This window comes from Protopterus annectens, chromosome 13.part0, assembly GCF_019279795.1.
Source record: "Protopterus annectens isolate FY-2018-M chromosome 13.part0, PAN1.0, whole genome shotgun sequence".
Lineage (NCBI taxonomy): Eukaryota > Metazoa > Chordata > Ceratodontiformes > Protopteridae > Protopterus > Protopterus annectens.
Window position 1 is genome coordinate 395,526,669 of NC_056747.1, and position 15,267 is coordinate 395,541,935.

The 15,267-nt window shown below is 37.4% G+C and overlaps 1 protein-coding gene across 1 annotated transcript in view; it reads left to right on the top strand.

The window, feature by feature from the left end:
* LOC122787359 (mucosa-associated lymphoid tissue lymphoma translocation protein 1-like) overlaps positions 1 to 15,267 on the top strand; it is a 584,376-nt gene that overhangs the window by 434,810 nt on the left and 134,299 nt on the right. Inside the window, exon 13 of the mRNA XM_044054015.1 lies at positions 8,568 to 8,745. Within this exon, the coding sequence (XP_043909950.1) occupies positions 8,568 to 8,745 (178 nt within the window). The remainder of the gene's footprint in view (positions 1 to 8,567; positions 8,746 to 15,267) is intronic.

Genomic DNA, 15,267 nt, shown 5'->3' on the forward strand with positions numbered 1-15,267 from the left:
AATTAGTTATTTTATTTTTAGTTGTCACTCCAACTCTAAGCAACTCAAAATGTGTTATAAAGTACAGCGTCTTAGCATTTCTTACACAGTGCATAGCTTCTGCGGTGCTGTTTTATGCCAACACTGGGTGCTAGAAAAGATGAAGGAACACTGCCACATGGACTTCACAGTTAGTTAATATGTCACATACCTCTCAACCTTACAGCAAGAAAGCTGCACAAAGCCATAAATAAAAGTGCAACAAAGATCCAAAATAGGGATCATTTTTAAATATTGCTCTTACAAACTTTTAGAGAGTCGATAGAATAACAGATTTTGCATTAGCATGAATATTCTGAAGGGTATGAAGTCTGAAATTCAAATGTCTGTATTTTCTAACATCAGTCTTTAATGATTTGCCACTAATTTGCGTGAAAACTACAATTTTATGAAAAATGGGCCAAAAATATGAGGCAAAAATCCAGACATTCTACAAAAATCTGTACAGTTGAGAGGTATGGTTAGATTATTACTATTTGTATGTATTTATTTATTTTTGCAGTTGTATAAACATCTCACTTGTAGTTTAAAATGGTTAGAAATGTAAAACTTAGGTGAGCATTAGAGCAGAAATGAGAACTTTCTTATGTTGTCGCAAGTTATTGATAGAAAATAATTCTTAGTCTAGTGGATTTATCTTGTGACTACCTGAGGGTAAACTGATGAAATAAAGAGTGCCAGTCATTGTCTAAATACATTAGTAATCAAAATTAATACATAAATTGTTCAAAATATGTTCCGGTAGCTTTAACTGTTCTTGGGGTACCTCTAGGTTTAAGGTATTTTCTAGATGCCCCATCCCATCTGCACCCCCTCCTCCTCTTGCTCATCTTACAGGACTCTGTGTCAGCCATAGTGACATATTTCATCTGAATGCACATATACATGTACACTAGTCCTGAAAAGCTAGATTAAAGACTGGTTAAAAACAATGATTAGAGGATTAGGTACTTTCATCCACAAGTAATCTTCCACCTCCACCAGCAGTCATAGGCACTTTGTTGACTGTGTACACCCCTTGTTGTTGTGAAAAAATAAATTACATGTACTTTATTTATAGCTTTAGATGAACTGCATGAAATTATATAAAAATCACTAGCATCACACCATAAGATCCAGCCACGCACAACCCAGTTTGAATAGAGGAGCATTTATGATCAGAACATAATAAATATTAACCTCCTGATAACATAAGCACAATCTTTGCAGAAGTAAAAGTTATCTGAATAATTCCAAATTAAAGAGAACTGCTAGTAATGCAGATATTGCTGTTTCCAACAACTGTCCATTTAAGTATGTTTTTCTACAGATGCAGTGGCTGCTAACACTGAAGAATAAATGGCCTATATTGCATTTAAATTGGTGTGCTGATGATATTGCCATAAACTAGATCAGCTATGCAATGTAATGGGGAAATGACTGGCAAAGAACAATCGCATCTTCATAGCTACTTACTAGACAGGCAGTCTAGGAGAAAGTTTAGGAGCCTAACCCAACTTCACAATTACTCCAAGTCACTGTCTGGTTAAGTCACTTGCTTGAGGTCAAGCAGTAGGTAAGTGAAGGTGGAAAGATTCAAAACCTGCACCCATGGGACAGGAAGCATCTCATTTTGCAAATTAGAATATTTGTCCTCTGTGCTAACTGCCACGCACAGTTAGTGTTTTTAACTAAATGCAGAAATCCTTTACAATCCAATCTTGTAGAAAAGACTGTATCACAATAGTATGCAAAAATGACTACATAATGGATGTTCTGATCATCACTCTAAATAATGCAGACTATATGACCTGACAAATGTCAACCTCTTTGCAGTTGCTGGAAGCTGCAAAGAAGGTACTGCAAAAATATACTACTAATGTACAACATATTTAGACTATATTACACAGTCCAAGCCTGTTAATGAATTGATTCATTGTTTAGTGTGATGAATAAAGCAAAACAATTAAAGACAATATCGATACTGCAGCAGCTTTTGTTCAATAGCCCATAAGTCATAAAAAATTAGGAATATTACTGCATACAACATACTACTTTTTTGGGGGGGTAAATACTTGCAGGATACCTACATCTCATTTTGACTTCCATATTTCCTCCATGTTATCAAGATTAGCTATTTCCTATTACATCAGTCAGTGCAGATCTGACCTACCTAAACATCTGATAATGATTTTTTTTTGCAGCATATGCAGGGCAATGAACTGAGAGCCAAACTAATATCATTTATAAAACAAAATGCTATCACTTTAAAAAATGTTAAAAATAGACTTGACATAAGAAGCAGTAAACTTCACATCCCTTGAAACTTATATTTAGTGAAAGTGCATCTAGCAACCCATTAAACTACAAGAAACATGCGGGAATTCACACTCAAACATAATGTAGTAAAGCACTAATTAGTGGCTATATGAAGAATGCAGGAATTTTAAAGACAATGTGTAATGCATTTGCTAACAGCCTGGGACAGAACACTGGACGCAAGTGTCTCTTTTTGGAGCAGCTCAGAAATACTGTCTGGTGAAGTAATTTGGTCAGAGTCACATGGAAAACAAATGAAGGCTGAGAAAACCAAACTTTAAACTTCAGGAAGCAGCTTTTTAACAGCTCATAGCCTCACTCATCTGTACTAAGTGATAGATACACTGTTGTAGCACAAAGACAGTGCATTTCACACAAGAGTGCCTGCAAAAAACAAGTTAAGTCGAAACTGTATTCATAGTTAGAATATTAAATTCATGCTGTACAGTTTATTCACAGCTAAATAATAAACTCACTGTCAACATTCAACAAAACAAGAGAGCTAAGAATCATACCCAAAGAACTTTGCTCATATACAAAGCTGTTTTTTACTACAGTCAGTTTCCTTCCTTTACACCAAAACTGCTCTGGTTCATATGAAATTGTTAGGCTTATAGTCAATAGAGAACTGTGGAGAGACTATCCCAAATGTCCAGTTGCCCCAAAGTACAGTTTTGAGAAAAAGTGTTTATAACCAAGTCCTAGAACACATTAACAAATATGGGGTTCTATGTTATGCCAGCACAACTGCCAACTAAATCTTCAATAATAAAGATGAATCTACATTAACAGGAGGATTATTCATAAATGTGGCCAGAGCATTTCAAACTATCAGCCATAACCTCTTCTTTCATAAGCTAAGCAGGCTCAGCTTTGGAATCCAAACAGCATTATAGTTCCAAAGATACCTTTAAGACAGATTATTCCAGGTGTAGACAAAGAACATTTTCTCAAATTAAGGCTCCTTTGACAGAGTAGTACAACAATGTTTGGTTATGGGTCCATTGACTTTCTCGCTTTTTAGCCATTATCTCCCCAATCTGAATATTATATTGTATGCTAATGACCTCCTCATACTTGAAACTAGCAATACACTTCCAAGCTCCAGCTGAAAGTACAAGACAGCATTAGTAGCATTTCCAACTAGATCATAATCAACAGGTTGCTTATCAATACCTTAATATCTAGAGGCATGATCTTTGAAACACATGAGATGATTTCCAAGAACATCAACACTGTTGTTGCAGACACAAATGGAAATAACCTTCTGGTTATGACTGAACAAAGATACCATGGCCTCACTCTGTACACCTCACTGTCCTTCTTTAAACACACAGACATTATTATAAACAAAGCACTGACACAGCTACAATTATGCTATAAAACATCTCAGTTACTTACTCCAGCTTCCTGCCAAGCTATAGGAAATTCCAATAATTGAATATGATCTTTCTTCTCAAGCACAAGTACACAAACAGTGCAAACAGCAATCAGAACAATCTGCAGATTTAAGGTACTAGCTGACCAGAGAAACCATCCTTGCTTACTTTTTGCTAAGGTAAATGGCTACCAATTAATGAAAGAGTAACCCTACCACTGTCCTCCCACTGCCCCCATTAAACTCCCAAGTTACAAATCAGACAGTACAATTGTGCACTGAGAGATATAATTGAGGATACACTTTCCATACGTAGACCAAGATCTATGTCTGTGGGTGAAATGGAATTTGCAAAGCATGCACTTGCCATCTGGAACCAATCTCAACATAAATCAAGAAAGAAGATACATTATGCATATTCAAGTGCAAGCTGAAGGAATCCATTCTAAAAGAACGCACCAATGCCTTCTACAAAGTAAACGATTAAGCATGCAAAGGAAATCACTTCAAGTATTTTGTCAAAATGTTGATGCTGTGTACACAGAGCCATTTAGAATATTGAACGTCAAAAATGGTGACGTTCAGAATATCAGATGCAAAATGTTGAATATTCAGAAGATTGAGAAATGCTGGTAGCTGATTTCTGATATTGCAGTGCAACTTGGTGTGGGGGTTGAGCCCTTACTTCAATATAGTAGGATCTCAGAGCTGGTATATATAATTAGCAAGAAGGTGTGTGGGGCTTGCCCCCTGCAAAACATGTTTTGTGTTTTTTCAATTGTTTTCAATATTCTGAGTATTCTGTGTCGTGGAGTTGATGTTCTGAATGCTATTTGTCAAGTCAACATTCTGACATAGATCCATGTGTACAATATTCATGCTACAATCACTTATCTACCTTAACATGCATTTTATTGTTCTTGCTGCTTTGTTATCAAAAGCTGTATTCTAAATAGTGTGATATTTTTCACAAGTGTATAAATCAATAATTTTACACATGCAACTGTAAAGCACAAAGCATTTATCATTACACACTGTAAACCCATAATTGAATGGAGATATCACTGCCAAATTCTGTCCAATCATTAATTTAGAATGTTGTTTGCAAATCTGCAATTGTCTTTTTCTAGATGCATTATAAATATTTGTCTGCTGAAAATAATTGTTATAAATCTGCATTTTACTGTCTTTTTCTGTCTGCATTATAAATAGTTTGCTTTTTTAACTATTGTGATATATTTGAATATTTGATGTACATAACTGTTGCATTTATGGGCTCAGTTATAGCTGAAAAGGGTTTGGGGACTATCCCATCTACCAGGTTATCAAATGTCAATAAATTAAATTACATACAATATTTGCAAGCACATACCAACAAGTAGTTTCAATTGGTGTTGCAAATTTTAGAAGGTAAACTTGGTTGTGGAGTTTTCACCCTTCATAAAATAGTGTATTTTTATTTTGAGGTTAAAGTAATAAAAAAATTGAGTTATGACATTGCATTTCATTTGGCAAATGTGGCCTCATAACTTTCACAATTTACAATATTTTCACAATATTTTTAGAATTATTTATGTGTTAGCCATGCAGTTGTATGAAAATTGGCTATAGAAAATTGTCACTGCTGAAGTGACACCTCAACCCCATGTGCAAAAATGGTAAAAAAATTGTTGTGGATGGATGGATTATAGATGACATTTTTTCAGATCCAGGTCAAAATGTATGTTTTGATTTCCAAAGCAGATTACATTGTCATTGAAGAGTCACTGTATCCATCACATTTAACTTTTTGCAGTCTGCATTCATGTTACCATGAATTCAAGCTCCCTTTCAAGACTTTTCCAGTTGTTTCCCATTTCTTTTTTTTATTACTCAGATAGGTATTTTAACAAGAGGGAGGAGCAGAGGGTGACATACAAGAATGGAGGAAGATGCACACAGGTGGATTATATATTATGTAGAAGGGTCAGTCTGAAGGAGATTGGAGACTGTAAAGTGGTGGCAGGGGAAAGTGTAGTTAGGCAGCATAGGTTGGTGGTTTGTAGGATGACATTGGTGATCAAGAAGAGAAGGATGAGTGTGAGGGCAGCACCAAGGATCAAATGGTAGAAATTGAAAAATGGTATTTGTGAGGTGATGCACAGGGAAGAGTTAAGACAGGCACTGGGTGGCAGTGAAGAGTTACCGAATAGCTGGGTAACTACAGCAGAGCTAGTAAGAGAGACAGCTAGAAAGGTGCTTGGTGTGACATCTGGAAGAGGAAGGAGGACAAGGAGACCTGGTGGTGGAATGAAGAAGTACAGGAGAGTATACAGAGAAAGAAGTTGGCGAAGAAGAAGTGGGATTGTCAGAGAGATGAAGAAAGTAGACAAGAGTATAACGAGATGAGGTGCATGGCAAAGAGAGAGGTGGTGAAGGCTAAGGATAAGGCGTATGGCGAGTTGTATAAAAGGTTGGACACTAAGGAGGGGGAAAAAGACCTGTACCGATTGGCTAGACAGAGGGACCGAGCTAGCAAAGATGTGCAGCAGGTAAGGGTGATAAAGGATAATGAGGGAAACATACTCACAAGCTAGGAGAGTGTGTTGAGCAGATGGAAAGAGTACTTTGAGGGGCTGATGAATGAAGAGCATGAGAGGGAGAGAAGGTTGGATGATGTGCGAATAGTGAATCATGAAGTGCAGTGGATTAGCAAGGAGGAAGTAAGGATAGCTATGAAGAGGATGAAGAATGGAAAGGCTGTTGGTCCAGATGACATACCTGTGGAAGCCATGGAGGTGTTTAGGTGAAATGGCAGTGGAGTTTTTAACTAGATTGTTTAATGAAATCTTGGAAAGTGAGAGGATACCTGAGGAATGGAGAAAAAGTGTTTTGGTACCGATTTTTAAGAATAAGGGTGATGTGCAGAGCTGTAGTAACTACAGAGGGATTAAACTGATCAGTCATAGCATGAAGTTATGGGAAAGAGTAATGGAAGCTAGGATAAGAAGGGAGGTGATGATTAGTGATCAGCAGTATAGTTTCATGCCAGGAAAGAGCACTACAGATGCAATGTTTGCTTTGAGAGTGTTGATGGAGAAGTACAGAGAATGTCAGAAGGAGTTGCATTGTGTCTTTGTAGATTTGGAGAAAGCATATGACAGAGTGCCTAGAGAGGAGATGTGGTATTGTATGAGGAAGAAGGGAGTGTCAGAGAAGTATGTAAGAGTGGTACAGGATATTACGAGGGTAGTGTGATAGCGGTGAGGTCTGCGGTGAGAGTGACGGATGCATTTAAGGTGGAGGTGGGATTACATCAAGGTTCAGTTCTGAGCCCTTTCTTATTTGTAATGGTGATGGACAGGTTGACAGATGAGATCAGACAGGAGTCCCTGTGGACTATGATGTTTGCAGATGACATTGTGATCTGTAGTGAGAGTAGGGAACAGGTGGAGGAGACCCTGGAGAGGTGGAGATATGCTCTAGAGAGAAGAGGAATGAAGGTCAGCAGCACGAAGACATAATATATGTATGTGAATGAGAGGGAGGATAGAGGAATGGTGAGGATGCAGGCAGTAGAGATGCCGAAGGTGGATGAATTGAAATAATTGGGATCAACACTTCAGAGTAATGGTGAGTGTGGAATAGAGGTGAAGAAGAGAGTACAGGCAGGATGGAGTGGGTGGAGAAGAGTGTCAGGAGTGATTTGTGACAGATGAGTACCAGTAAGAGTGAAAGGGAAGGTCTACAAGAGGGTAGTGAGACCAGCTATGTTATATGGGTTGGAGACAGTAGCATTGAATAAAAGGCAGGAGTCAGAGCTTGACGTGGCAGAGTTAAAGATGTTAAGATTTGCACTGGGTGTGACGAGGATGGACAGAATTAGGAATAAGTATATTAGAGGGTCAGCCCAGGTTGGAAGGTTTGGAGACAAAGCCAGAGAGGCAAGATTATGTTGGTTTGGACATATACTGAGGAGGGATGCAGAGTATATCGGGAAAAAGTTGCTAAGGATGAAGCTGCCAGGTAACAGGAAAAGAGGAAGGCCTAAGATAAGGTTTATGGATGTGGTGAGAGAGGACATGCAGGTGGTTGGTGTGACAGAGCTAGATGCAGAGGACAGGAAGAAATGGAAACAGGTGATCTGCTGTGGCGACCCCTGATGGGAATAGCCGAAAGAAGAAGAAGAAGAAGATGTTCAAGGATTCCCGAAGTCATCTATGTTCTTTCCTACAATTTGTGGAATATACCAAAATCTTTTGAACTGTGAGTAATGTATCATCTGTTTGTAACCATTGCTATGAGCCTCGCTGCTTAGGAAAGCCCTACTTTCTTCCTGTTATAGCTGTCATCTACATATAAATGAGGCTAGATGATGGCCAGTTCCAAACTACATGCGGGGCAAGCTGACAACATAATCATTCTGGCAGTCTAGGGAGTCCAGTATTTTCCTTATGCTCTTTGGTTTTAGAACTAAGTAATGACACCAGCAAACTGCGTATATGCCCTGCTCACAGCTGCAAGATGCCAGTAGATGTACCCTTTCCAGACTAAGGCTACTTATTGGCTGCGTTACTGGTGTCCATCAGAGGAATATCCAGCAAAAGGCAGTTCCCCTGCCATTCCTTCAAATAAGGAGTGCTACATTTATATGCTTGTTTCTTCCTAACAGCAGATCTACTGATGTTCTACATCTGTGACCTGACTTAGTAGTGTAGCACATAAATGTCTTCTCTCTGAATAGTGGGTCTGTAATTTAATTTGAATTTTAAATATTTGAAGCCAGAGTATATTTCAGATGATGTCATACATATTACAGTATAGAAATGTTTGCATGTTACTGCAGTTTTAATAATTTGTGACTTGCTTTTAGGTTTGCTGTACTATGCTGGCCATGGCTATGAGAACTTTGGAAACAGTTTCATGGTTCCCATTGACGCTCCTGGGTCCTACACATCAGAACATTGCTTATGTGTCCAAGGTATCCTGTATCACATGCAGCAAAGGCAGACCGGACTGAACGTCTTCCTTCTCGACATGTGTCGCAAACGGTGAGTGATGAGCGAATGAGTAAATGCAGCTTCCACACCATGAGAAATATAAGTGTCAGGGCAGGTTACCTCCTTCAGCATACTCAGTGGCGTACCTCACCATGAGAAATATAAGTGTCAGGGCAGGTTACCTCCTTCAGCATACTCAGTGGCGTACCTCACCATGAGAAATATAAGTGTCAGGGCAGGTTACCTCCTTCAGCATACTCAGTGGCGTACCACACCATGAGGAATATAAGTGTCAGGGCAGGTTATCTCCTTCAGCATACTCAGTGGCGTACCTCACCATGAGAAATATAAGTGTCAGGGCAGGTTACCTCCTTCAGCATACTCAGTGGCGTACCTCACCATGAGGAATATAAGTGTCAGGGCAGGTTACCTCCTTCAGCATACTCAGTGGCGTACCTCACCATGAGGAATATGTGTCAGGGCAGGTTACCTCCTTCAGCATACTCACTAGTATATAGAGACAAAAGAAGGGAATCACGATTTATGCTGACTCTGCCAATCATAAGAAATGAATCAGGCTAATATTAGCATAATCTTTAAACAGAAACTAATTTTATGGCTTGCAAAATGTACATCATAACTAATGTTATAAGTCCAGAAGCATAGAAAACTCGAAGCAGAGTGGACCATAGATTCTTTGTTGTTTGTCACTTTGCCAACATATAATAGTAAAAAAAATGACCCTACTTTGTCACTGTGTTAACCTTCATTTCCCACCTTTAGGATTCCTTATGTGAAATCAGATTATGTGAACTTCCCTTAGCCCATTGGTTATGTATGTGGCCAGTTTTCTTTTAGTTTGTTTGTATTCTTCCTAATTATTTTCACTGCATCTTCTGTAACTGCTGTAGATCAGATGTTATTTCTGCTTCCAAAGTGGCAAATAAACTCCTTTCTCATTTCGTTAAAACGTTACCAGTGAAAACATCAAAAGATCTGACCTTAGGACTTATCAGCTAGGCAACTTACTGGTCACGTTACTTCTCTTTCTATAGAAAAATTACCACTGACCACTATTCTTGCCACATTATTCTTTTGCAAGTTTCCAACTATGTTGAGCATTTATTGATTCAATCAAGGTAAATAGTTCTAGTGAATAATTTTTATTCAGAATTTCAGCATCGCACAAACATTAAATATAAGCAAGGTTGAATGAGATGAAGTTAGAAAGAGAGCAAAATAATGAAGCAAACTACATCCTAGAAAGTCTTATATCATAAAATAAAATTACACATTTTAAAATGCACACTGTGTGATAAATGTATATATAAACAATACGTGTGTATATGGAACTTGCTGCTGTTAACATGGCATATGTTTTGATGCACATCTATGCGTGTATGCAAGAAATACAAGGGAACATGTAAAGGAGAACCACACCCCAAAACTGAAAAAAAGCGTTTTTTCAGCATATCTTGAACTTTTTTGCATTACTGATGTCTCATTATCAAAGCAGGGTTGTAGGCAGAAGTTTCCATTTTGTACTCACAAACTGTTTTTACTGTGCCCCAACCCACCTGGCATTTATAAAATGGACATATTTTTCAAAATGTTGCCCCTAGCAGTTAATAAATGCACACAATCATTTTCAGCAGTCCTCTCTAACAAATATTGTTTTTAGATTAGCAACCCCCTTTGAAAGTAAATCATGGCTAGGCTTATAAAGGCCCTTGTTGTTAAAACACTAGGTGAACCTACGAACTTATGTATCTGTTGTTGGAGGCATTAGTTCAGACAGTTATAGCTTGAAAAAAAGCTACAATGTTTCTGAGTTATACAAAGACAAATGTATACTTTCGAGTACAGAGTATGCCTGGCTACACCCTTTTGTCAAAGTAAGTCATTGTTATTATTTTCTGATTTGTTATATCCTAAAATGACCTGGAAGGAGGCTGCCATGCATAGCATTTTTTTGTTTTACAGTAAATGCCTTTGCCTTCCTGATGCCATTTTAGAGGGATAGACAGAAGTCCCTATGGTGTGAGGAACATTTACTGTGTTTTCTCTCATATCAGCTTACAACAGTACTGTGGCTGCCCACTTTTGGCCGCCAGCATCAATCTTTATTTTTGATTACTCTGCTTCCTTTGAGTTTCATCAGTGGCCATTTTTGATACAGCAATTTAAAGCATTTTTGAATGACAGGCTTCATAATGTAGCTGAGTTAATTGTTCTTTTCAAAGTAACAACTGGAGTTCAGTACTGAAATGAAAGAAGTCTGACCACTTGGCCTAATAGGTGTTACTTGGGCTGAGATGGTCTGTGTTTCACTCATAGATTTTAATATTGTAGCTAGAATCAGAGTCTTTAATGTTAATCTCCCTTCCTGAACTCACTGAGTTCTCTCAGAAACACCGTATGCAATGTAAAAATACTGTAACAAAACACCAGAAGAAACAACCAGTTTAACAGAATAGAAAAAGAAGAGTAAGGTGAACATATTTCTTAATTTGTGGCACTCAGATTTTGATTAATGGGAAGGACAACCAATTTGTAATAAAAATAATAAATAAATAAATAAATAAATAAATAAATAAATAAAATAAAGCGTGAGCTATTTTCTTTCAAATAAAAACCAAGTGTGAAAGTTTTGCTTTTGTTCAGAATTTAGGTTACACCATTTACCTGAGATGTGATGCTGGTAATCTGTGACAGATAATGCATGTTTAAATGCCATTGTTAAAGAACCATTGCTTTTTTAATGGCTTTTTTAGCTACAATACGTGATATAACCTAATTAGTCTGCTACTCTTAGTAGCTTTCTTGATGAAACAGATGATGAGACAAATGCAGGAAAAAAGGCATGATTTTAAAAGTGATTTATAGACCATTGAGGGGTGGGAACATAAAGGTATTAACTGAGAATGAGGAGATGAGATGGATTTTAAGAATGAGAGCATATGTACCACCTGGTCTTAATGATAGTTTTACTTTAAAATCTTATTTAAATATGTTGCATCAGAGGGTGTAACTAGAGTCATGTGATTTTTAATATGTATTTAAGTTAGATTATTTAATTGATAGTATTTATTTCGCCTGAGGAAGCCTTGAAGGTGAAAGTTTTACTTGCAAATTTGAATTAAACTACTTGGTATTTTAGAACGCTTCCAGTTTTCTTTTTCTTTTTGGATTTGTACTTGTGACTGAGAAACAGTTAACTGCCTTACAGCTGTGTTTTGGAATACATTTGTTTATTTCGGAGGCACGCTAGTTAAATACTGTGGAGATATTTTTCTCTGTGCAAGAGTTATGACATCTATTATGACACCTTTTGCCATTAAAACTTTTGGTGAACTGGTAGATATATCTGATAACCCATTGATTGAGACTGAGAACATAGAATGTGAACAGTGTACTGGCGAAAAAAGTGCATATGTGAATTTGCTTTCTGCTTTTAAACTCAAACTGTGAGATTTTGAGCACACACTGATGGCTTACAAACTATTGCAATGGCAAAGGCTCCTGTTTGAAGCTTATTTGAAGTATAAAGTGGTGCCAAGGGGCCTCCATATACTGAAAATGCCATCATACAGGGATAAATACCCTGATTTGTTACAGAAGTGGCAATTGATAAACCTATGCTGCTCGTTTAATTACATGGAGCTTATGAATGCTTACTTCCTGTCTATGGAACAGGACTGCCGTTCCAAAGCTGAGGTTCTTTATAACAATTTAACCTCATGTGTTGATTTAACTGAATATAGCATGTTCCTAAATGAGTTCTTTGGCAGGTTAGCAGCTTTTGAAAAAAAGCTGGTTGCCGGTAAGAAGAAAAAGTTAGGTAAAGACCTGGTGGATTTCGAAAAGGACAATGTTTTCGTTTGGCCAAAGGAGAAACTAGAGACCAATCAGCATGTACATTAAGATGATGCAGAGCCACCTTTGTTGCAAGAACAGCAAGACGAGAGTGTAGATCTCCCTGCCAGTTCATCTGTTAATGATCATTTAACAGCAGATGTGATGCCAGAAATGACATCAGTGTCAGAAGAGGATGGGATGCTGAATATTAGATGGACAGTTATTAATGAGCGGCTGGTCAACATTACGCCCCCTGTGTCAGCTTTTACAACTGAGGGAGAGGTCATTATGAATGGGGACCAGTTGAATACATCCATTGGGCAGATGACTAGGATACTACTGCAAGGAGGAAGTTCAATAAATGATCCACTGGCATGTGTAGATGCCGTACGCATGAATGCTCTAGATCTGGAAGATTTTCCATTCCTCCTCAACCAACCCCTCCCCATGCTGAATCCGAGAATGAAGATGCAGAGTCTAACGAACAAAATGATGAACGAGTGTCCCGGCAAGTGTCCTTTCATGAGAAGAAAGCTGACCAAATGAGTATGTATTTAATTTATCTCAATATGTACTTATGCAAGCAGAGTTATCTGTGTTGAATAAAGGGTTATCTTTTGTACCATCCATGGTATCTGACATTTCAGAAACTTTGACTGAAGTCAAGTATTTTATATGTAATTTGAGTTTGAGAACATGTTTTACTGATGCTAATCATTATATAGTTAATGGTTTGAGACGAACCAGTACTTTTGTGCCACCCAATAATGTTCATCTACAGATTTTTGAAATGATGGCAGAACAGGATATTTACAGTTTATATATGAAGAATAAAGTACCTTTGTTTTATAATCTGACTAAGGAAGAGAATATTGCAATTCGCTCTTTAATAAATAATTCAGAGCTTGTGATAAAAAAATGCAGATAAGGGGGGAGGCATTGCTGTTATTAAAGATTTTTATGTTTAAAGAATGATGCTTATGTTACAAGGGGATGAGTACAGTGGCATCACAAGGAATGAAAGTAACCGTCTTTGCTTTAAAGTAAGGGAAGCATCAAATGTCTTTTATGACACTGGCAAACTTGATGATAAAACATTTAATTAGTTACTTGTAGAAAATCCAAAAATACCCGTTATCTATGGGATACCTAAGCTGCATAAGGATCTGATTAACCCACCCATGAGATCGATTGTGTCTGCTCGTGGGTGGGTTACTGAACCCTTATCCAAGTTTTTGGAGAAGCACTTAAGACCTGTGCTTGAGAGAAGGGAAACTATCTTAAAATATACGAATACCTTCCTAAAGCAGTTATATGAATGGTCATCTGGTCAACTTCCTACTAGTTCTTATATGGTGACAATGGACGTTGATTCATTGTTCACATCTGTACCCCATATACATGGTGCTGAATGTGTAAAAACATTTTTAGAGAGGTTTTCCGATTATGGCATTGAGAAGATCAGGTTATTGCGTGATCTATTAATGATGGTCTTAACATGTAACGTTTTCATCTTTGACACCAGTTTGTATTATCAAGAGAGGGGGGGGGTAGCAATGGGAACAGCAGTTGCAAATACTTATGCAAATATTGTCATGTATATGTGGAAAGAGACATATGTGTTGTCTTTGGCTAATCCTTTTAGAAAATGTATTAGTTTTTATAAAAGCTTTGTTGATGACCTTTTTGTAGTATGGAAAGGGAATCAAGATGAGTTTGAGCAGTTTGTAATATATGTTAATGGTACTACCATTTTTCTAAGGTTTAAATATGATATATCCAAGGACCATATTACATTCCTTTATGTAATGTTAAGGAAAAATTAACAGGGCATCGTGCACACTGAATTATTTAGAAAGGATGTTAAGTGTAATAGCTATTTACATCGTGACAGCATGCACCCCACTTTTGTATTTGGAAATATAGTAAAGAATCAGATGCAATGTGTAGTCAGATTAAATACTGGACATGAAAGGATGTGTGAACAACTGGATGTTATTGCCTCTGACTTTTTTGAATAGAGGTTATCCAGAATCTGAAGTTTGTGTTGCCAGTAGGAGTATTCAACAGCAGAGACAGAGTAAAGGGCTTTGGCCCTGTTTTGGTACTGTGAGTCAGGAGAGCATCAGAGTAAGACCACAAGTAAATAAAATGAGGTGTATGCTCACCTATAATAGGATTACTGTAGCAATGAAAAATGTTTTTAGGCAGCATTGGTCAATTTTAAGGGATGTTCCTGCACTAAAGGGAATAGTAGGAGACCCACCAGCCTTTGGATATAAAAGGAAGAACACTTTGAAACAGATGTTGTGCTATAAAGGAGCAGCCTAAGGATTTTTTTAAGGTAGGTAATGCGAAACAGGGTACGTTTAAGTGTGGAAATTGTGTTTACTGTAGGCATATGTTTACAGGAAAGTCTATTAAACACCCAGTGACAGGTGGTGAATTTATTTTGCAAACATATGGGAATTGCAATACAAGCAATTTGATATATTTAGCTAAGTGTAACATCAGTGATGCTTTTTATGTGGGTATGACAAACAGGAAATTTGTAATATTAGACATGGACTAGTTACTAATGCCCTTAGTAAACACATTATTGAGAAGGGTGATCAACATGTTTTTAAGTTTATGATTTTAAAAGTGATTTATAGACCATTGAGGGGTGGGAACATAAAGCTATTAACCGAGAATGAGGAGATGAGATGGATTTTA